The sequence below is a fragment of the Parambassis ranga genome, chromosome 5 (assembly GCF_900634625.1).
Source record: "Parambassis ranga chromosome 5, fParRan2.1, whole genome shotgun sequence".
Lineage (NCBI taxonomy): Eukaryota > Metazoa > Chordata > Actinopteri > Ambassidae > Parambassis > Parambassis ranga.
Window position 1 is genome coordinate 18,507,561 of NC_041026.1, and position 22,989 is coordinate 18,530,549.

General features: G+C 39.2%; 2 protein-coding genes and 1 long non-coding RNA gene across 6 annotated transcripts; 1 reads left to right on the forward strand and 2 right to left on the reverse strand.

The window, feature by feature from the left end:
* Window positions 1–888: 888 nt before the first annotated feature.
* Window positions 889–12,351, reverse strand: fkbp5 (FKBP prolyl isomerase 5). Of its 2 annotated transcripts, XM_028405582.1 has the most exons (12): window positions 12,027–12,351; window positions 7,457–7,589; window positions 6,794–6,938; window positions 6,364–6,506; window positions 5,472–5,586; window positions 5,227–5,383; window positions 4,319–4,409; window positions 4,118–4,201; window positions 3,827–4,012; window positions 3,493–3,732; window positions 2,836–2,955; window positions 889–2,736 (listed from the first exon to the last, which is right to left on the reverse strand). In XM_028405582.1, the coding sequence occupies exons 2-11, from the start codon at window positions 7,559–7,561 to the stop codon at window positions 2,854–2,856; spliced, it is 1,368 nt and encodes a 455-aa protein (XP_028261383.1). In that variant the 5' UTR covers window positions 7,562–7,589; window positions 12,027–12,351; the 3' UTR covers window positions 889–2,736; window positions 2,836–2,853. The 2 variants fall into 2 exon arrangements, with proteins under 2 accessions (XP_028261383.1, XP_028261381.1); XM_028405580.1 differs by having other exon boundaries at window positions 889–2,955; window positions 12,027–12,350.
* LOC114435688 (uncharacterized) lies at window positions 889–12,639 on the reverse strand. The gene is made up of 2 exons (XR_003670605.1): window positions 12,607–12,639; window positions 889–1,382 (listed from the first exon to the last, which is right to left on the reverse strand). It is a non-coding gene; the product is annotated as an uncharacterized LOC114435688 (long non-coding RNA).
* srsf3a (serine and arginine rich splicing factor 3a) lies at window positions 12,545–22,898 on the forward strand. Of its 3 annotated transcripts, XM_028405584.1 has the most exons (8): window positions 12,545–15,892; window positions 15,980–18,199; window positions 19,226–19,273; window positions 19,510–19,720; window positions 19,811–19,945; window positions 21,952–21,990; window positions 22,104–22,190; window positions 22,436–22,898. In XM_028405584.1, the coding sequence occupies exons 3-8, from the start codon at window positions 19,267–19,269 to the stop codon at window positions 22,461–22,463; spliced, it is 507 nt and encodes a 168-aa protein (XP_028261385.1). In that variant the 5' UTR covers window positions 12,545–15,892; window positions 15,980–18,199; window positions 19,226–19,266; the 3' UTR covers window positions 22,464–22,898. The 3 variants fall into 3 exon arrangements, 2 of the variants coding, with proteins under 2 accessions (XP_028261385.1, XP_028261384.1); XM_028405583.1 differs by having other exon boundaries at window positions 12,545–18,199; XR_003670604.1 differs by lacking the exons at window positions 12,545–15,892; window positions 15,980–18,199; window positions 19,226–19,273; window positions 19,510–19,720; window positions 19,811–19,945 and adding an exon at window positions 19,952–21,372 and having other exon boundaries at window positions 22,436–22,445.
* The last annotated feature ends 91 nt before the right edge of the window (window positions 22,899–22,989 follow it).

Consider the following 22,989-nt stretch of genomic DNA (forward strand, 5'->3'; position numbering starts at 1 on the left):
GTCATGTGGATGATTCGACCCCAGCTCCTCCGTAGTCATTGTTGTGTGTCCTTGGGCAAGGCACTTTACCCGCATTGCCTCCAGTGCACTCACTGGTGTATGAATGCGTATGAATGAATTGGCGGTGGTCAGAGAGGCCGTAGGCGCACCTTGGCAGCCACGTCTCCGTCAGTCTCCCCCTGGGGAGCTGTGGTTACCACTGGTAGCTCACCACTGCCACCTTGTGAATGTGGTGTGAAAGAATAATGCATCTCAATGTAAGCGCTTTGAGTGCCTGCCCAACAGAGCAGAAAAGCGCAATATAAGACCAATGCATTATTATTAAGTATATTCTGATGTCTAAAGTCTATTCAAAGGAAAATCTAAACTACGGTAAAAACAATTTACATATTATAAATGACCAGCTGATAAATACAGTTAAGGAAATGCAGGTTTGTCTCATATGCAAGAGTTAAAGAAAAGGAACTTAACTGTAAAAAGAAATATATAGATATTAACACAACAATCAAGTTCATAGAGGAACTTACAGAGCGTTACTGCATGAGCAAGATAATTCCCTCATGAGCTGGTACAGACCAAAAATGGCCAAAACACACCAAATATTCTGACTTTCTGAGGTCAATAATAAATGTCTTTGTGTGTCTGCCCTCTAGTGGACATGCAGGGCAGTTACTGAACTAAAGTGAACAGAATAATCTCAAACACTGTCGATATAAATCATATGTTTTGATTGACATTCATCATCTTTGTATCTACTCAAGACACGCTATAACAGAAATCTTAATAAGTCAATAAGTCCTTGAAGTTTAGTAGCCTCTGTCATACTCAGGATAGTCACACATTTCATGGTTGTTACAAAAACACTCTTTTCAAGAATGACGTCATATCTTTAAATGCAACATTTGGATTTATTTAATGCTTTTAAAGTGCAAAAAAATAAAAAAATATATAAAGAAGACATGAACAAAGGTACCATATGTAGGCTTTTTTTGTCTGAAAATATTTCTTTTGCTTAAATGCCAGTTTAAAACACCACATGGTTTTTTGTTTTTACAGGGCAACAACAATCTGAATATATGTAAACTCTTCTTATGACATAACACATGGATTTCTGATAAACCCTGCTTGTTTGTCAAAATGATCCCAGGAATCATTTACAAGTTATCAAAATGACGACTGACTGTAGCACTAAAAAGGCCCGTTTAATCTCTTAGATGGGGTTAAAATATTCTTCTAATACAATTTATAATGGGTAGGAAATAAGTACTTCATGTTCATTTTTTTCACTGTACAAAAACATTTGAATGTTTAGAGCCAGCAGTACTTGAAAACATTTAGCAACAATACACAGTATATACTAAACACACACACACACACACACACTGTGGATTTCTTTCCTTTTTTTTTTTTTTACACAAAATATTTAAGACAGCTAAGGTTTTCATTCTGAACAGACCAATGTTTATAAAACATCCTGCAATTATTGTCCAGATTTCATCTGGACATTCTAATGAAGAGACAGCAGTGTCGCTTTGACAGAGTGCATCATTGTCCACTACACTAACATTCACACACTTACAAACAGATTGGTGTGTAAGTAAAAGAACCGCCATTCATCAAGAGGCAGAAAAAAAATGATAGATGTGCAGATGTAAAGTTGTCTTATCACTTTCCCAGAACTTTAAACTGAACACTGGTTCTGATTGGTTAACTGCAGTTGTACAGAGACGATGCTGCTGAATGAAGATTGTGCCATGCCACACATGATGAGTGTAGAAGGAAAAGGTTTCTAAACCCATAAACTCCACTGAAGTTCAAAAACATTCAATTTGTACATGTGTGTGTGTGTGTGTGTTTTATATTTAGTTTTAATTAAGTAAGTAAAGCAGTCCACAGCATTCACCTGTTATTACTTTTCTGTCGATCAACCACGAGACCCAGGCAAAAAAATAAAAAAAATAAACGCGTGTTAAAAATTGGACAACGTTTCAGCATGGATGCATTTCAAAATAAATTATTTTAGTGCACTGTTGTCTGAAAACAAAGCAAAAACTAAATTCTGAATTTGAATTGTATCTTGGAAAATAACAGCACTGCATAGCACAGCAATGACTCAATAAAATGTTAATCTGCCACAAATCTTTGTGCTTTTTTCAGATTCTTAAATGTTTGTGGTTCCTTACTCAAACTTCAAGAAACCCTGATTTCTCGCTGTGATCTGACACTAATTTGTGGTCAAAACTGAAATGTAGGCTTGATTGTGTTTATGTTTTCAAAGCCACCAAACAAACTCGACTTTGTTACACCTTTTTTATCCAAAGTATATATATTGCACATTTAAAAAAAATAGCAAGGTTTCAAGTCTGAATCCCAAACACCTCATGATGCATGCATGCGGCTGCACCCCTCCAAAAAAAAAAGGCTTAACACCAAATACAAGTCAAGGGTCTGAAAATCGAGTGCAGTCTGGAAACACACTGTGGAGGCACATGTCAGCTCTACACAGCAGCCTGACAAAGACAAAAAAATTCTCTGTGTTTTTAGAACCTTCAAAATAAAAGGCTGGCAGGGGACCAGAAGTGTTTGCCAATCTTAACTTGCTGATTCTGTAGTTCTAACTCCACTGGGAGCTTCGTCCTGGCGGTTCAGACAGTCCATGTGACAGGGAAATGTTGTTTGGCTTGCAAACGCCCCTGTTTGCACTCTGCTTCATATGCAGGAATGGTCACACTGGGTCTTGGGGATAAAGAGGTTTGGATTAGAGGCCTTTATTCAACTTCATTGCTGCCTCTGCTCCCTGGACTTGGAAAGCAAAATGGAGGCTGTCTGTACTACCTCTCAGAAATGTCACCGTTACGACGGACAGTCCTGACTCCTCCGCCGCCGTTTAATGCCCACTTCACCGTTGATGCTGCTCCTCAAACTGTCATCCCGCCTCTTCCTCGTCTTCCCAGTCTGTTCAGGATACACAGTGTTTCAGATGAAGTACAAATAAATAAAGAACAGGTTATGTGAGCACTGACAACCATTGAAACACTGTCTCTGAATGTTTTGTAAACTTCTTTGACTTCTTACATTTGGAGAATAAATATTTTTTAAATAAACTCTGGACACTAGAGGTCAGTGTAAGACTGAGGAAGAACAACATAAACCGACAAATTATTATCTAAATGTACCAGAAACCTTTGGCAGAAAAGCTTAAATATAGAGGTAATAATAATTTAATAATTTTATTAAATATTTTTATAGATGTATAATTATTATATTTATATTAATATTTATTTTAAAATAAAATAAAAAAATCTTTGTTTTAATTGTACTGCTCCCCAGATAATGTGTGTGTGTGTGAGTGTGTGTGTGTGTGTGTGTGTGTGTGTGTGTGTGTGTGAGACGATGTTTCAATTCAGTCGCACAAAGAACAGAAGCACAGACACAAACAGAGCGGGCTGACTGTTGCTCTACATCTGGCCAAAAATAGTTTTGTTTACAGACCTTGGTGTCCCGATCTGCAAATTTCTGGAACATGTTGGCATAGGTCTTTTTGTCCTGTTCATGATGTTCCTTAATCTTGCTCTTGCAGATGGAAATCTGAGCACGTGCTGCTCGGTTTGCAGAGTTGACTCGCAGCACTTGCTGAAAGTCTGCCATGGCCAGACTGAACTCGTTGCGGAGGAGCCGGGCTTCCCCACGGCGATACAGAGCCTTCTCATTGCTCCCATCCAGCTCAATGGCCTTGTGCAAACACACACAGTGTAAATATGTTATTATTACTACAGAGGAGAATACAGCACTGTGTGGACCCTGTGATTAGCGTCATGCAGCTCACCTTGTTGCAGTTATCCACTGCTTGTGAGAAGTCTTTTAAGCGCAGGAAACACAACGCCAGATTAAGGTGGGCCGTCAGAACGTAGTTCTGTATCCTCTTCTGCTGATCTAGACCGGTACCACACTCCATCTCTAACCAGGAAATGATGCGCTGGTACTGGATGACTGCTTGGTAGTAGCGCCCCGCCTGATTCAAAGAAAACAAACCAACATAAGAATGATTCAAGATGAATATGAACAAAAAGAAAATCCTTTGTTAAGATAAAAATCCTGTATCCTGTGTAGACTGTACCTTAAAATACTGATTCCCTTTATTCTTCACCTCAACAACCAACTCCAGCTTTTCTTTCAAGTCCATTTCCCAGGATTCTTTAGCCTTGTGGAAGCAGATAGTGAGTGAACACAACAGCCGGCTGAAATTCCAGTCTAATCTAAGGTTATGATGGGTATTATATTTATGGAAAAAAGAAAGAAAAAGAAAAATATTACTGACCCTGTGAAAGTCTTTTAGAGTAACTTCATATACAATGTCTTTGTCTGGTCCAACATTGAACTCTGGTTTACCTTCACTTCCAAATCCATACCTGAAAACAAAAGAAGACAAAGACAGACTGTGAATTTTAATTTTGTGTGATGGAAAAACTTTTCCTCACATAATGAGTTTACTCAGGTTTGTTCCTGCGTTAGTTGATGTCTTGCTGGCATGAGTCCTAACTTTGTTTGTACTGAGGGGATGACAGATGGGGAGGGCTGGCGTGGGCAGGGTTAAGGGAATGATATTATGTGGTTTGGGCAGTACATTGTGTGATAATTCTTTTTATGATTCCTCTGCGTTCCCATCAGATTTATTTATATGTTAAATATTTGTGGGCTGAATACACTGTGTGTGTGTGTGTTATTCATAATGTCACCATCTTTGTTGTGTATTTGATGTTTAACAAAAGAATTTGTATTTAAAAAATGTATAAAAACACGTTTTAAAAGAAAATATATAAATCTAATCTTTGTATGAAAAAATACTATCCACAGTGATAATACATGGTTAATTTTTAGTCTGGCTGATTACTATAAACCTAAATCATACTTTTTACACAGGATTTGTCATAATATTTTTAAGCCTTTGATTTAATTACTGTGATTTAATTGATCAGTAAATCACTATAACATTCCATTAGTACTCAGATCGTCCGAGGATTACTGTGTAATTGTTTGGACTTCATCATTTTAGACTGCAGATACATATATGGAAAATATGTTAATGATGATAATTAAAGCAGAGACCATCATGTAAACTCTCCTGAGTACTTAAAAGAAGCAGAGATATAAAGAGAAGCCCCTCATTAAGCTCACTGCAGGTACACTGACAGACACAGGTCACGTCACGGTTAGCTGGGCTCTTACTTTGGTTTTAAGTAAAGCACACAGCACTCTCCTCTCTGCATCTTGTCCATGGCTCGGTCCACTCCCAGAGGAATGCCTTTATCTTCAGCCTGACCGACAATGAAGCTGATGTCCCTGCAGTCAAACAACCTGCCGCCACAGCTTCCCTCCAGGTGCACTGCAGGGCACATGTCACAACTTACACTCTAGTGTTTTACCTTACATGTTTTTATTGTTCTTATCTTTGAAACAAATTGATTTCTTACCGTCAACAGCCGCTCCATCGTTGGGATTATTGTAACCGTCCCCTTTGACCTTTATCCTTCTTATGATGCCGCCATCCTCTGTAAGTATCTCTCCTTCAAACCTGACCAGCTCCATCTGTTTTGTTTCACACAAATTATTTCATTATTGTCCCTTACAAAATGTGATTTAAGGCAGAATGCAAAATTACAGCTCTGCAGAACTTCATGTATTGTGTTAGCGCAGGTGTGGGAGGAGAATATGTTGCAAAAAAAACAAGTAGGAGTTATCAGAAAGTAAAGGACAAGGAAGAAGAATAACGACTGCAGATATAAGGATGCGGTAACATGAGCCACAGATAAGCAGCTTCTAGGTTACAAGATGACTAAATATCTATTTTATTATTCTGATTTCCTTTCTGGCGCCATAATTGTGATTGTGGAAATGTTTCTGATGATCCACATAAAGAGGAAATTGTGCATTTAGGGGAAGCATTTCAGGCTACAACCAAAAAAAAGAACTAGCTCTGGAGTTAAGAACAAATACACAGAGAAACATCCTGTAATACATTATTTAGGTAGAGTAAATGTTCTGCAATTCACATAAGCACTGACAAAAAAAGTGTCAAATGAGGGGCAATATATTCATTTTTATAAGGAGATGAGCAGATGGCTTTGATATGTTACAGTGTTAAAAGATAATTTTCTTTAATTATAGAGGGAGGAGAATATCTAAATTGCTAACCTCCAAACTGATGAGGTGCAGTTGCACTACTGCCAGAGGGGGATTAAAATAGACAAACCAGTTAATTTTATGACCAGAGACGTGAGATGTGCTCCTAAAGTATCAGAGTCCCTTTGGGCGATGCGGAGTCAATGCACGGCACACATGGCAGTGAGGACATGGCACACCTACCTCAAAGACTACTACAGAGTTGGGAGGAATTTTGTCGGGATTTCCAGCGGATCCATACGCGTACTCGGGTTTACACAGTATGGTGCACACTTCACCCCTCTGCATGGACAGCACACCGATGTCCCACGCCTTAAGGACCTGTCCTGTGAGGGTGAGAAAACAGAAATATTACTCAAACAATTCAAAGGAATAATTAAAAATAAGTAATTTCTTGCTGCATCAAGTGGATGTTAGCTTAGCTTAGCATGGAGATTAAAAACAGGGAAACAGCTAGCTTTAGCTAAATAGATAACACAATCACCCACTACCATCTCAGTAATTAGCACATTAGTCAGTCGGCGTCACTCCATGAGCAGATATAAGAGCACTGTTATCTGGCCAGAATCTCATTTTAAGCAGAAGTCAATGCTTGTATATAATTATCACTTACCTTTGCCCACATTGAAGCAAAAAGCTTCTTTGCGATCTCGACTGCAGTCAAATTTCTTCCCAGTGAGCAGTTTCCCAGTGTAGTGGACTGTTACTTTGTCTCCGATCATTGGGCAATCTCCATCTACCCCCTGACGCATTATAACCTGCAGACGGAGAGAGGAGTAAGAACAGACACAATAAAAGAGACAGCAGCTGTAAGAACCAAAAATGAGGAATGAGCCATAAGACGTAAGCTTGATTACAGTGAATACTGACAGGAAGAGAAGATCTAATTGGTGCAAATTAGTGACAGTCACCTTCTAAGCATGTTTTGAACATGCAAACCCTTTGCCACATTAATACTTTGGGAATGCAGCGACGTCCCATCCAACATGTTGGTAAGTTTTCTAATTAATAAACTGTATTCTCTTTAAAAATGAGGGTTTTGAAGGTTGCTTGCAGGAGGATTGGCTACAAACGGGTGAACATTTCACATTATAGGATGAAGATCAGCCATCTGTAATGAGTTATTGTGCTGCAGAGAAGCACAGCAGGCTGATGTGGACTGCATCTTCAGGGCTAGCTATGACTAGTGTAAGATGGACATTGTGGAGTTGTGTCCCTGCTAATATTGAGACGAAAATAGCCTGAATGCCAAGAGAAGCAATGATCTAATAAATACCTTGATAACTCCTTGGTCCTTATTTGGTGTTAAATCAATGCCCTTTGCGGCAAACACAGCGATGGCAGTCTGGCCATCCATTGGCAAATCCTGATCAGTGGTCATTTCTGCGCGTGAGCATCACACAGTAACACTGTAAAAGACAGAGACACATGTCAGCAATCGGACCATTGTTTGAATAAATATCATTGTAAAACTCATGTTTTCACTTTGGGGATATAAAAGTAGAAAAATTACACATGATACAAATCAACTGGAAAATCATGATATCATTGGTTCTTTGTGACTTTTCCCTCCATGTTATATTACTTGAAGCGTTTTAAGGATACATGGTTCTGTACTAATATATATCTGTACACTTTTGCTATAAAAGCCACATTGGTATTGATCCCAGCTGTATGAAGAGCAAACCTGTAATTGCATAACTGTGAATCCATGTTAAAGGCAGCAGAGTTGTGGCGCTTTTCATCCGTTATATTTTGTAACACGCTGTACTCACTGAGGTACATCAAGTCCAAGACTATTACTTTATGGCCCTTTATGCTCTTTGACAATCTATAAATGACATCTGGATATTTTAGACACCAAAATCACATCTGCAGTCAATCCTCATTCAGACGTCTAATGAACATCTCAACATAAGTCAAGCCGTCTTTCTCTGAAAGCCTCTAACACACAAACACACACACACACAGAGGAAGCGTGGGCTCCACCACACTGCACTGATAAACTGCCTTCTCAAACACACTCATGTTATCTCTCTCTGTATTTATGACGAGACAGGTGAAAATCTTACAGTTGATCAAGAATCTGAGGTGATACATCACATCGCGCTGCCTGGTTCAGTCTGGTGATAGTGTCATACAGACCAAACGTTGCCCCCTCCGGGCCTTTTAGACCGCTGCACAGTTGAGCACACATCATTGCAGCTTCTCTTTAATTTATGTGACTGTTTTAGCCAAATAAAATAAACACTGAAGGTCTCAGCCTGCATGGCCCTCACATACAGATAACTCATAATCTTTTCTTAGAACTTTCTGCACTGAATAGCGCCAGTTGTTATCCCAAATATTGTATATCACTGGGCTGTCTAACGCTCTGACTGAAACAATAAATCAGACAAAGAATTCTCATTCCTCACTTTTTTCTTTAACACAAAGCAATAATAAGATGATGATAAACACACTTTTACAGGTAGCATATGCATGAGAGCAGACATATGATGCCAGCTTTCCTCTTTCTTTACTTGCATGAACACACAGGTTTGACACGAAGCCTTAAACCAGACACAGATCAAAACATGTTTTTGTTTTCTTTGAGGTGTGTATGTGATACTTGACTTTAAAGTTAATCTTTATTGGAGGCTTACTTCAAGGATGCTTCTGTTTTTATCATGTATGAACGTTAGCTGGCTGTGAATATCCTTTTGGCGTCAGTGTTTAGTGTCCTCCTGCCATGTAAGGTTATACAAAGTTCACATCAGGAGAGCACGTGGGACGAAGGGACACTGAGGAGACCTCCGTGTCATTTCCATGTGAAGCACTTTCAACACTGTGGTCACTCAGTCTGTGTTGTAACAACCGCCTTGAGTGACGATGACGGAATTAGCACAGTTGAAACTGATGGTGTTACTTTGGGTATCTGTTGAAGTGTATAGGTCTACCGCACACCTCACATACCAGGTTCCAGACACGTTTTTTTAGTCTGTACCAAACATGTATGAACATCAGTAAGGCAGAGTTCAGGGCTAGATTTCATATCCACCTCTGCACATTAACCCGCTTATAAGAAATCCACTTACTGAAGCATTCGATCATTTGACATGACTCTAAATACTGTCCTCCCCAATCATCTCCATGTCTTTATCAATTGTCTGTAGCGTCTGTTACACACAGTTACCCACTGCAATAACAGATCACACAATGGTTGCTACAGTGAAATGTAGCCACTGTAGCCATGGTTGCTACAGTGAAATATATGAAAATGGATGGACGAAGACAAGTTTCAGTACAGACACAGCAAGAGGTTTGGTCCTGGTCCTGGAGGCCACAGATCTGTTTTACTGTTTATTATAGGTGCCAGTGTGTAGACAGGATATTTGACATTGATGTCAAGAAAAATGTTCAATGTCCATTCTAACAGACAGACAGACAGACAGACAGAAGTTGCTGCCAGTGTCTCACGCCTCCATGTGGCAAAAAGAATTTCAGCAGTAGCTTTGCCAGAGCAATAAAAACTGTAATGACATGTTGGTGTTACTGCTGCTAAATGTTGCTTCTCTCATCACACACACACACACACACACACACACACACACACACATACCCAGGCAAAATATTCTTGACATTGTGTGCGGACAATGAAAAAGCTACTTAGCTATGTTAAGCATGTTGGCAAACAGTGTTTGGTGATTATTATCGCATGCAACAGCTGAAACGTTAACACTTGCTCACATAGCAGCAGCACTGGATCAGAGCTGTCCTGGACGCTGTCAGAATGTTACTAAGGTTAGCACTTTCCAGAGCTCTGAAGTGACAACTGCATCTGAAAATGCATCTTTTACGATGAGCCCATGAGGGTTCAAAGAACACTGGATGCCCCCTCCAAAATCCAAATTTTAAACTTTGATAGAGTTTAATAAGAAGCATCTTTGATTCCTCTTGCATCTTTTATCTTTCAATATAACATTCATTTAGCAGTACATACTTCCTCTTTACTAATAAAAATGATTTGACTTTAATTGCCTAACATATATGCTAGGAAGCTGAAGGTTTATATAAAGGCCTTTTTTGTGTTTGTTTGTGTAGCCCATGTTCACAAGAGGAGCCGCATACATGATAGGTGATTATCTCACTGATGTCGCAGGCAGAAATGTCATCACATCTCACTTGAGTTCCTCACTTTATAATGTAAATTATGTGTAATTTTTCAACCAAAGGAAAATCTTGCCGTTGTGCCACTGGGGAGCACTGTGAGGAACGGACTCAGGTGGCCACTTAACATTTCCATGGAGATAATTTGAGGCCATAAACTTCGCTCAGGTCGGGCTGTTTTAACAAAGAGAAGAGCAGCTCTTATTCCTTGCATAAGCTTTCTGTTTTTTTTTCCTCCCAGATGATGTGATGACTGTGTCACAACGACTTCTTTAAAGAGGCTGCAATTATTAAATATATCAAACGCAGAATGTGGCTTCAAAAATTCTACATGAGATCATCATGGCACCATCCTTGTACCTAAAGCCGCCATCCTCCTAACAGATCAGCCTGCTTTTATAGTTTTCTGTTACTCTCAAAGATCAAGTGTTCGAATGCTGATCTCCTCAATGCAAGAGCAGCACAAAATGTCCATCCATCAGCAGCAACACTGTCTTTGAAATTTCATGGATTTCATTTTAGATGTAACTCATACGTGTGTGTGTGTGTGTGTGTGTGTGTGTGTGTGTCTGAACACAATGTTCCTTCTATTCACAGTTCCCCGCTGGTAAAGCCTGACGGTGTTCACCAATCTGAGACCCCCTCACGTACAGCCCAGCTTAAATGTGAGTTACCAAACTAAGACCAGTTTTAAAACGAGCTAATTTGAGCATCTTTATGTTTCTATCAACACGTCATTTTCATTTTGCACTGCATTTTGCATTTTCATTTTATTTTTTTCATTGTTCATTATCAATCTGTTCATACTATCAGCTGTAAGGTGTTTTTATTTCCTTTTTTTTCCTGTGTCAATTTTTTTGTCTAAAAAAAAAGAAAAACATGTTGCAGAGTTACACCACAGACAGATAAGATGACATGTATGCTGCATGTACCTAAAGTCTGATTCCCTGCAGAGGAATGCAGGAAGAGAACACAATGAAGCAAAGACCATATTCTGAGACGTACACAGTGTATCTGTACATTCCGTCTCATATCTGTACTCTGCTGCTGATTCATACATGGACACGTCAAAGCATGGCATCCTGAGACAACCCTTTGTGTGACATTAAGCCTAACCTGACAGCATGATAACATGATGGAGGGAAAGTTCTACTTTAACCATGTTAAGAACTGTGACATGAAACTTATGTGAGAAGCTCTTTGTATGACCCTTTCATTTACACCTGAGTCTAGGGTTTTTTGTGTCTGAACCTGCACCAACTCTGCCTCTGCCTCACATTGTGTTTAAAGTTGCCATTGAATCCAGTGAAGTGCAGCTTGGTCCAAAAAATGAATCGACACAGACTGAGCTAATGTCCTAATTCTCAGAAACAGTTACACAGCCTGTAATTTGTGATGATACACCTAAGCCTGCAGGGATTGTGGATGTAAAGTCCTCATGCACCTCCACTGGAACCCACAACCAACAGACAAACATCACCTTTATACACACACACACACACTCAAGTGCCCAACACCAGTGGAAAATATTTTTTTTCATTATTATCAGATAATTTACTGTGATTCTCATAATAATATAAAAACTTATGATGGATAACAAGTGTCTGTTCAGCTCAGCCCGGCGTGAACAGACACATTTATTTAAACCGTGAAGTCATTTAGCAGCAGAATAAGGAGATTAAACTGAAAGGACTTACATTTCAGAGAGATCCGTTTAGGTGTATTTCTCCTCAGAGTCGGCCGGTGATATTTCTCCTCGGTAGATTTAATCTTCCTCCTAATTCAAGCCCGCCCTGCTCCTCATCTCATATCCAGGGTACTAAATGTTCTGCCCATGTGGTTTATTAGGTAGCTCTGTTTCTAAACTGCCCCCCTCTCTTTATGCCCCCCTCTTGCTGTCTCTAGTAGTGACGGTAAACGTGCCGGTGTAGTAGCCACATGGAGCTCAGACATCAAAATGACACCGGGGAGAAAGAGAGGCAGAGACACACTGAGAGAAAAGACAGAGAGAGAGAGAGTGGAGCAGAGTTGTGGGAGGGCGTTTAGTGTAAAATTAAGGGCAGGTCTTGGAAAGCAGCCACAAAGTAACACAATGTTCCGGCTGTACTGTAGCTGTACCGCTGCCGCTGCTGATGAGAACACTGTGTTCCAATAGACACCCTGACCTGTAACCCGTTCCGTGCCGAGCCATTCCGGGAACAGCCTGTACCGCAGCAGGCTGTCCTCTCTCTCTGCTCAGCTGACAACACATATCATCAACACTGCTGTGTAATAGACTACACACACACACACACACACACACACACACACACGGAGCGGTGTAAGCACCGAAACATAAGCACACCTCGCTGCCCGATAAGACGCGCGGTGAGACGGATAAGTGTTTCTGTAAGGGACGGTAAAAACCCGCTTTATACCTTTGTTTACCGGACAGCTTTTAATGCTTAAAGTAGCCTTCAAGGTGCTTATTTTACGGTAGGGATTTCGACAAATGCGCGGAGTTTAATATTCTTTAACAGCAGTTAGTTCTTGTTGTATAATTTATTCATTATTGTGATATTTTTTTTTACTGGCTGGAGATTATTCCTTATCATATAAGACAGTTAAACAGTGAACACACTGTACTCAGGACGGATAACAAACAGTTATGGTGTTATTTCTTGTAACGTGATTGTATGATTAAAGTCAATGTACTTACAGTGGAAAACATACAGTCCCTGAGTGTCAGAGGGTAAATCACACAGCTTAGCTGCTGTATTTGTGTTTCTTATTGTAATGCATCATGGTTTATGAGCTCTTGTTTTGCAAGTCAAATCTAAACATGTCAGAAATAGAAATACAGCACAGATGTATGCAGATGTTATTTCCCCCAGTACATGCCTATGGCTATATGACAGCAAGGACTGTCCCTGTCACAGTGTTACATCATGATTCAAAGTAATACATCTGGACCATCATGTTCTCCAAAGCCTCCAAAGAAGAGAACTGTACTGAGAAACCACCAAATTTTAAATCATTTAGTTTGTGACTAATAGAAGTAATAGTAGTCACTGGGAAGCACAGTTCCTGACACAGTCTTTAAAGTTTAATCAAAGCTCGTTTAAGTAGAATGTAATTGGATTTATAAGCTCTTGAGTAAAGTTACTTCTGATATTATTTTACACTACAGTAATCTGAGAAGGGTTGTTACAGGATGACTTTAAGGAGTAAAGTGGGGGGGGGGTTCATTCAATATTATAGGATATTAGGATAGAGAGGAGTTCATGGAAGAGTTTTATTTGAAATAATCACTCAGCTCAGACCATAATAGGAAATAGAAAAGTAAATGTGCTCACACAAGGATTGTTGTTTTTTGTGTCAGGAGGCTACGTTTCATATGCATCTCTATTGAAAATGTGTTTTGTGTTTGCAACATGTCATTGTGCAGTGAAATGATGTGTTACTTCATGCAGACTGACACAAGTTATTTTCATGACAATGAGCACAACAACCTACAACCTTACCCTTAAAACCAGTTGTGTTTAAACACAGATGTCATGAAGCGCTTCACCAAAATAAAGCAACAAGGGCACAGAGATGACACAAAGCAGGGACTCCTGAATGAAAGCACACTGCAGACTGGAGCCAACTCCTAATGCAGAGTTTTGCAACTTTGTGTTGTGAATTTGTATATGTTATTATTCACTTAAAAAAGTAAGGGTGTGTTTGTGTGCACAAAACAATAGATAACATTATGTAACTATTTCATGTATAAGGACAGACTGTGTTGAAATATTTGTGTTTTTTTAACCACATATTTATAGGTTGATTTATTTAGCTCAATCAAACTTGTTGTCATGTTCTGGACACTTTCAGATATAAAGCCATTTCCCCCAGGATTAATAAAGTATTTTTGATTCTGATATTATAACCACGCTGGCATCAGCTAATCCAGAATCTAACCAAAATACCTCTTCTTCTGCTTATTTATGTGCTGTATTGTGAATTTTACTGTATTGGTTTTCATGTGGAGCTAATGTGTTTAAAATGGTTCAGCTTCTTTCTGACACTTTCACTGAGGCCAGACATGTACATCAGGGAGCAGCAGGAGCAGCAGAAATTCCCATAACAATCATAAAATGGTTTTTATGGCTTCATTCTTGTGCTTTGGTCTTCTGATGCCAGTATATTACATCCACACATACGATGCTTGAGTTATAGTCTTGTTTTATGGCTGTTTTTTTGTGTTTGGTGTAGTCTTTGCATTAAAATGTGTAAAAGCTAGGATGATTTGTGTTGAGAGCATCTTTGACAATGAGCTGACATTAGATAGAGATAAGTTAATGTGAGGCAGCGAGAGGAGATATTCCTGGGCTCAAACGGTTAAAGACTTTATGGCAGGCTTCTGGTGGGTGAAGTCCACAATCAGAGGTGGCGTGGACAACTGCCTGACCACACTGCTGGCAGACAGCAGGCAGGCTATTGAAGGGAACATGATGATCCTGTTAATTATAAAGGTGACATAACACAAGTGAACCTGATTCTGCAAACCCACAGGGATGTTGTCAACAGCACTGAGTAATCGTCAGAGCATCTCATTATCAGAAGAAAGTAGGTTTCCCACATGCTTGTTTTAGAACATTTTATTTCGCATTAAAAAAAATAAATTAAAAAAAAACACAGTGACTGTGATCTTGTGATCTGAAAATACAACCGCAACCTTATCACGCTTCACCGCCCACCTGAAACAATCATTAATAAACACAATGATAATTCAAATATATCAATGATTTGTGTGGCGATGTGTTTGTTGTGCTTAAACTCCTGAACCGTGTGTTCTGGTAGCTTAGTTGGCACTTCCTCCTGCCTTCTAGTGTGTAACAGTGGAGGTCACAATGAACTTAGGTGACCTGACCTGAGCTGAACTGAAATGCATAAATAGTTTTCTACAGTGACACATGGCTCGAGATGTTGTTGTCCTTCCTGAAAACACTGTGTGAACATCTTGTTTCTCTTCTGGTGAAAGCACCACCCTGGTATGGGATAACAAAAAAAGCACACAGTTACAGGTACAATCTTTTATATATATATATATATATATAAATATTACAAAAACACACAATTGTCAGACATGCAGATTTAACTCTTATGTTTCTTATTTCTTACTTGCTAGCTCAGATTTAACCAAACAGAAAAAAGACATGTATGCTGTGATAGAGTAGCTCAGTAGACATTAGGTTATTTTTGATAATTGCTTTACTAAATATTGTACGAGGTACTAAAACCTGACAGGCAGTTGCAAGAAACCGTCTGTGTGAATGAGTGTCTTAGTGTAACCAGAAGCACGCGGGTGAGTTCATTCAGGGAAACAGGCTGCACAGTCATCAGGAAGTGAAACAGAACAGAATGTGCTGTACTAATCTGATTGAAAAACACTGCGCTGAGTGGATGCATGAAAAAAAGAGGTTTCATTTAAACAGCTACAAGGAGAATCCTTACGGCAGCAGGAGGATATGTACAAAGGAAACAAACCCAAGCTTAACTCTTCATTTGGTCGTACACAAAGGCAAACGGCGAGGATAAGGTTGGAGGAGCACTTGCTCTCACACAGACATGTGCGCTGTGACTAAAATAAAGCTGAGCAACATAATGCTCTTTGTTTGTGTTCTAGGCATGTGTGTTACGTACATGGGAGTAATCTCCCGAGTGATCCCTTTTATCCCTGAACGTTTGCCCCCCTGAAGCAAGAGTTCTTTTCTGCTGTGTGTCCTCCAGGAGCCGGGGAGGCAGTGATCTGTTGGTCATTTCAATTATAACCTAAAATGGATGCATTTTACTGTTGGCAGGGTTTGATGCTAATTTTACTCCATTATAATTAGTCAGTGATTGAGCTGGGCAAGATAAATAACTGAACCATTAAGAAAGGTGGAGCTATACTGTTAAGATGTAAATAAATACAAATGATACAGTAAACAGCTGGATTCACAGAACCCTTTAAATACCATACCGGATGACTAATACAACTACTAAAAATCCCAAACATGTCTATGTGGACAGACATACTTCTGTTATTGCGTCTTCTTCAGTCACACGAGTTAAAGCATTGAATGACCTGCAGTGAGTGATCTGTCAAACAGCATCTGTGTGGAAACTGTGGATGGAAAAGCTGGGCTTTAGGTTGATTTGATGAGTTAAGGTAACAAATTAATTACAACACCGACTCAAGAACAACAACCAAACCTTCTTCTCACTCATGAAGGGAGGATTTAATAAAAGGATGCATTAAATTAGTTATGTGTATGCAATAAACTGTCCTCTGAATGTGTGTTCCTGCTTCATGCTCATGACATATTTCCTTACTTGGTGTAGAAACAATGATTGGTGGTGCTTTTCCGCATTTTGTCACCTTCATTTGACATGTCAGCACAGTTTGTGGCTGTATTTATTTATGCTCTGTATTGTGGTTTTTTGAAGCACTTTAGATTAAAAGAACAAAATGTTTGTGCTAATGAGGGTTATTACTTTAAATTGCTGTACATTATTTGACATCAGTTACAGAGAAGTCTAACAAACCAGTTTAATTGGTAATGTTTCAAAAGTGAGAGTAAATAATTGCTAAATATCTAACTGACTACCTGTACCATGGAATAAACAAGCAACCAAAAGTCACTGTGCTTCATTGTGTGGTGTAAAAAGTTCATGGTCAGAGATGTACAAACAGTGGAGTTATACCCTTTTTACCATCTTCTGCCACAGTGTCTTTGCACGGGAAGCGTGCGTTCCCTGACTGCCCGCCCACCTGCAAACTGTCAGGGGGTCATTTCTAGTGTTTTCTCCTGTTGAGCAATAGCCCTGTCTGTTGATTTACCTTTGTTCCTGTGTAATCACCACATGAACAGCCTGGCAGGCTGCTGCATTTCCCTGCATGTTTTATCTTTCTAAGGGCAAACTGACTAAATAACGTTTATGCTTCCTGTCAAACACGAAACATTTTATTGTAAATCTGTATCTTTTCTATGATTCCTCACTGCCTCATGTATTTAAACTGCTTGTCATTTTTTTATCAGTGGTGGAACAAGCAGGCCAGGCCTACTAACATCTGGCTTTTGTCTTAAATTTGTCTTAAATTAAATGACTCTGCAGTAGTCAGAAGTATTTATTGACTCCAGCTCTGACTGGCAGCAGCGTGGCCCCAGTTTGGACATGTTACTGTAACTGTGACTGTCTTTACACAGAGCTGAACCACTGACCTCAGTGTTGCTTTCTACTGTTTCAAATGCTTATTTTCTGGTGTGTCTGTGTCGTTAAAGTTGACTCAACTGACATTTGAATGTTAGCTCCACCTACTGTCTCTGAAAGAACAGCTGGGAGATGGATGTCAATTAACTGTAATTTTGCACAGGAATGTTAGCACTGGCACTCACTTTAAATGCTGAAAATTAAAAAAAAATATTTGCAATAATCTATGAATCTTTTTCATTTTTTTTTGTCAATTTGACAAAGCAACATACAAATCTTAAAAATACAGTTAAATGTCAGTACCAACAGAGCAAAGGTTTGATTTAGGTCAAACATGTGCCTTTAAAATCTTGGTTGGCAACAGGAATATTATTTAGCATAATCTGCTAAATGTTCTCTTGTCTTATTCTAATTATTTCATGTATGTGTGTTGCATTGGGCTGCCCAACAGTAGGTGGCGGTACTTACATTTGACGCCATTTTTGCAGCCATATAAATCCAGAGAAGAAGAAAGCTGACTTATTACGCCGCTCTTCCGCTAAACGAGTGACGCTAAACAGATAAGTAGGTAGGCCTACGGTTCGAGCGGGCGCCGCGAAATTTGCTGTATTTTTCTCTACATTTTTTCATCGAACGGTTACAACATAACAAGGTGAGCTACGTTTCTCGGGAAAACACATGGTTCCCCTCCACATTAGCATCCTTTCTTTTTTAATTACTTTACGTGATAAATACTAATTTTGCTAACATATTATTCTGCTAACAGAGTTCACATGCTTCATTGAAGGGTTGGGAAACATGGCTGCATGAGTGTGTTCTGAGCAGGTCAGAGTTTAGTACCTAATGTAATAATCTTCGGAGTGTACATCCCAGACAAACCAAGAGGGTGATAGTACAATGTGATGTTGCCGGCCAGCTGTTAGCTTAGAAGCTAATTTAGCAAAACTACTTGTCATTTGTTATGTTTCTAATCTAACCTAAACTAATGCTGCGTTGCTGCATTAACCTACTTTTATTAAGGTTATAATGTGTCAGTCCTTACAGACATGCCAGACTCTCAATTAACTCTTAAAATTACTTTTTATTTCCTTTTTCCTCCAAAAAAGTTATACTTCTGGTTAGTGTTTTAAAAACCTTCAAATGGGTTCTTTAATGTATAAATCTTTTTTCCACTTCCTGTAGATTTTTTTAAGCATTTTTCTTATTTCTAACATGTTTCTGCTCAAGAACTCAGGAAAGGATCCTTATCAAGCAGGATGTAGTACTGCTCCATCACTACAAAAAGAGGCGTGTTTGTTATTTCACCTATTGTCATTGGTATGAACTGAAACAACTATCACTCAGTTGAATCAACACCTTGCTAAACAGGTTTACCAGAAACATGATCATAAGGCTTATTGCATGATCTGTCATATTATGTTATATATTTTTTATATTTGTATTTTGTGTAACAAGATTCCGCATTATTTTTACCTCGCACTAACGAAATAGCCCCATTTATCAGGACCATTGCAATACTCTTCTATCAGATCACAAAAAGATCCATGTGACTTTTTTTTAAATCACTGATACTAGAGTGTGTGGAATTTGCACTGTGAATCAGATAGCGTTAATTATGAAGACGCTTTAATTAACTGTTATTCAAACTGTAAAAGTTTCTTAATGTCCTTTCTTTCAGATTCATCTGATTGCAGAACTCTTAACAAGAAGATAGCTGCAATGGGAGGTATGCTACTTAACAAGTTACTCAAGTTAAATTATTTTGCTAAGTGGTAAATTACTCTGTATAACAGGCAGGCAGTAAATAGCAGGTGTAAATGTGTTTTTATGTGTTAGCCAAATGTGGAGTTAGCCACATCATGTAGGGTCATCATTTTATATTTCAATTATCGGTTTGCATAGAGCAGAATTTTTTTTTTCTAAATTCTCTGTGTTCTACCTTGTCTGTCTCTCTGTATTCAGACCCTGCTTTTCATCGGGACTGTCCCCTCGACTGCAAGGTTTACGTTGGAAATCTAGGAAATAATGGAAACAAGACAGAGTTAGAAAGAGCTTTTGGGTACTATGGTCCTTTAAGAAGTGTTTGGGTTGCCAGGAATCCCCCTGGTTTTGCTTTTGTAGAGTTTGAAGACCCCAGAGATGCATCTGATGCTGTGAGAGAACTGGATGGCAGGTAACGGGTCTATAACACACATCCCCATTTGTTCTTTTTGTAGTGTCCATTTTGTTTCACTCCTACTCTCCTTTGATTACTTCTGTTTAGAACCATGTGCGGCTGTCGAGTGCGTGTGGAATTATCCACTGGGGAGAAGCGCTCCAGGAGCCGTGGCCCTCCTCCGTCCTGGAGTCGACGCCCTCGGGATGAGCATAGGCGACGTAGTCCTCCAGTCAGGCGCAGGTATGTGTTCTCCACTTGATCATTTAACTAGCTGTTAGTTCAGTCTCATGTGCAGTGTTAATGACAAAGCAGACCTTTGTATCCACACACAACAAGCATTATGGTATTTGACATGCATCACCCTGTCGTCACTCCAGATCTCAAACCTATTTAAGATGAGTCAAGTTCTTAGCCAAGTAAAGATTCAGTTTTATATTGCATTAGTAAAATAAGATAATTGCAACACAATGAGGGAAATTTACGGGCCTGACTTTTCGATAAACTAATGTCACTCCTACTAAAATCACATATCACAAATCACACTGTCTGTAATCACAAAGATCTTGTTTTCTAAATGACTCTAAAACTTATTATGGGTGAATGTTAGAGAAACAAGAATGCTTGCCTATTGAAGACAAGGCTGTTATGTTTCTCTCCATAAGGTATTACATACGTGTGTGACTGTTTGTGACTGGCGGCAGTGATATCTGTTTTTAATTAAACCAGCCATGCATATGTGTATATATATTGCTTTCAAAAATTTGTCATTAAAATGTCTCAGAAGTATTTGACTGATACCTGAGAAAGTCTTTGCGATGATAGGACCCTCTAGACTATCTCTGATTTCAGTCTCAGTCTTTGAAAAAGAACATATCGAACACAGCTCTTACTCACACAATGACTAGAGTGATACTCGGTGCCAGCTGAGCTTAGTTTGACTTCCAAGGACAACAGCAGCTTATCTCAGGGTACAAATGAAGGCGATTCAGGTGAAACCACAATGTTAGTCCCTTACAGGGACACAAGAGGTACACTTAGCACCTCATCATCATCATCATCAAACATTTTAGATGCTTTTATAATTACTTTCTGCAGGTATAAGTTTTGTTTTTTTCCTGAGTTCAGTTGTCACCTATTAATAAAACTGAACCCCGTTGCAGAGTCACCACCATGCTTCTCACCATCTGAGTCAATCAACTAGTCCTCTTTCAGCATCATGTGACTGCTGACCAGCGAGCCCCAATCAGCTTGGCTGGTGTTGTCACATGACCCAGGCGCACCGCCGGTCATCAGGTTCCACCAACCTTTTGGTTCCTGAGCATGCCGTTCCCAGCATCCTCCTCTTCTTCCTCCAACCTTTATCCAATCAACAGCGGCCCACTTCGCATTATCAACCAATCAGCGTATTTACTCTTTCTATTCTCCACACTACATCTACTGTATCAACGGGAACAGCCCTTGGCTTACATCCCTCCCCATTCCTCACTCCCCCCAAAAAGGCAGGGAAATCTACACACCCCCACCCCATCCCCTTCCAACCAGCCACCAAGCAACTTCATATCTCCAACATTTGCATCATGTGGCAAATCCTCTCTGCAATTCGACCTCCCTCACCATCAGTCTGGCGTCCTTGCGTCATTACTATCTTGTCCAAATCCCCCAAAATAGTAAGTTGCTTTTATCCTGCTCTTTGTAGTCTGTTATGCTTAATCTAGCTTTCCCTCAGAAGTTATGTAACTTCACAAGTTTGCAATGTTCAAGTGCAAAAATTGTCTATGTTTATTAGATGTTCAGTGTAACTGGTGCTGCTGAGTGCATTTTCATGGCTCGACATTAAGTCATCTTGAGTGAGACACGTGGCTGCTTTTATTCACAGTTTTGATGCTTCAACCGATTCAGACAACTTGTGTTATGTCGGTCTGTTTTCATTCGGTTCATGTTGTTAGTGCCTCAAGAAATGTCCCACAACCAGGATACTACTGCAGCACACACAGATTGGCTAAGAATGTATTTTTCCCCAAATGTCTTAATGTCGGGCCCTGATTTTGTTTTTCACTCTGACATCTCATTGGCATCTCATTGAACAAAGCTTTATTTTATGACTTTGATGCAGTTCATCTGTGCAGTTAACAGACAGGGAAGTACATGTAACAGTTTTCTCGTGTAACCCAGCATCAAGGTTTCATTACTGATAGAAGTCTTTCAGTTTTAACTTATGTTTTTTTTTTAACCCAACTTAATCTTAGATCACCGAAGAGGAGGAGCCTCAGCCGCAGTCGCAGCAGGTAAGTTAGTTGTCTTTGTTTAAGTTACTGAGGCCATATTGCCATATAGATTGTAATTTGAAACTCATCATTTGTCTGTGATACATGACAAAAATGTCTATTTCTTGTAACAGGTCTCTGTCAAGAGATAGACGCAGATATCGCTCTCTCTCCAGAGACAGGAACCGCAGGCGCTCTCGATCCTTCTCACGGTCAAGAAGGTAAACTGGAAATATCATTGTCATAGTGTATTTGAGAATTATGCTGCATGATGACAAACATACTCAATGCTTAGTATGTTGGAAACGGTATGCCAAAAATACAATCCCTACATCTCTAGGTCGCTCAGTAAATGGCATTATCAAATTTTGTTGTAAGGACTATCACACGTGTGCAAGAGAGTCAAGGTGCAACCATGCGATTCAGATAGCAAACATCATTTATTGACTAGTTTGTTGTTTTACAGTCGCTCCCGGTCTACTGAGAGAAAATGAAGAAGAAAAAGAAGGTTTTCATCTGCAGAACCCTGCTATGGTTATGAAAATACACATTTTTATAGTAATGTCACCTTTTAAGATTTTGTTTTCTAGTACAAGACTGGCCAACCTCGACATGTGTAATAGTCTGTGAAATGGAACTGTTTCTTTTTTTGTCTTTTTATTAGTTGTCATGACAAGATGTTTCAATTTTATCTAAGGTTTTTTTGGACATGTTTTAAAACTGAGTGCAGTACTTGGTTTTTACATTCACATCTTGTTTTTTAAACTGTTTAATTAAAGTTTTTTTGTAGGTTATTACTTAAACATCATCAGTAATTCTGTATTTTACTTGCAGTATGTCATTGGCAAAATAAGGCATTTATTGCTTGACTGAGAATTCGTGCTGATCCTGTTTAACAACTTGTTTGAATAAATGTTTTTCCAAGGTGACATGTGTTTTGTCTTTACCCCTTTTAAAATGTGGTTCATATTATAGAAAGCCTTACCTTGTACAAAAAAAGGATAACATTTACTCAATTCA

What these genes read in the sequence shown, in the direction of transcription:
- fkbp5 (XM_028405582.1), bottom strand. Translation starts at nt 7,561, where the DNA reads ATGACCACTGATCAGGATTTGCCAATGGATGGCCAGACTGCCATCGCT. An exon ending in GTGCTTTACTTAAAACCAAA is followed by an intron (nt 4,410 to 5,226) that starts GTAAGAGCCCAG and finishes TTTTGTTTTCAG; the next exon opens with GTATGGATTTGGAAGTGAAG. An exon ending in TTGCAGATCGGGACACCAAG is followed by an intron (nt 2,956 to 3,492) that starts GTCTGTAAACAA and finishes TATCCTGAACAG; the next exon opens with ACTGGGAAGACGAGGAAGAG.
- srsf3a (XM_028405583.1), top strand. An exon ending in AGTCCTCCAGTCAGGCGCAG is followed by an intron (nt 19,946 to 21,951) that starts GTATGTGTTCTC and finishes ACTTAATCTTAG; the next exon opens with ATCACCGAAGAGGAGGAGCC. An exon ending in CTCAGCCGCAGTCGCAGCAG is followed by an intron (nt 21,991 to 22,103) that starts GTAAGTTAGTTG and finishes TTCTTGTAACAG; the next exon opens with GTCTCTGTCAAGAGATAGAC.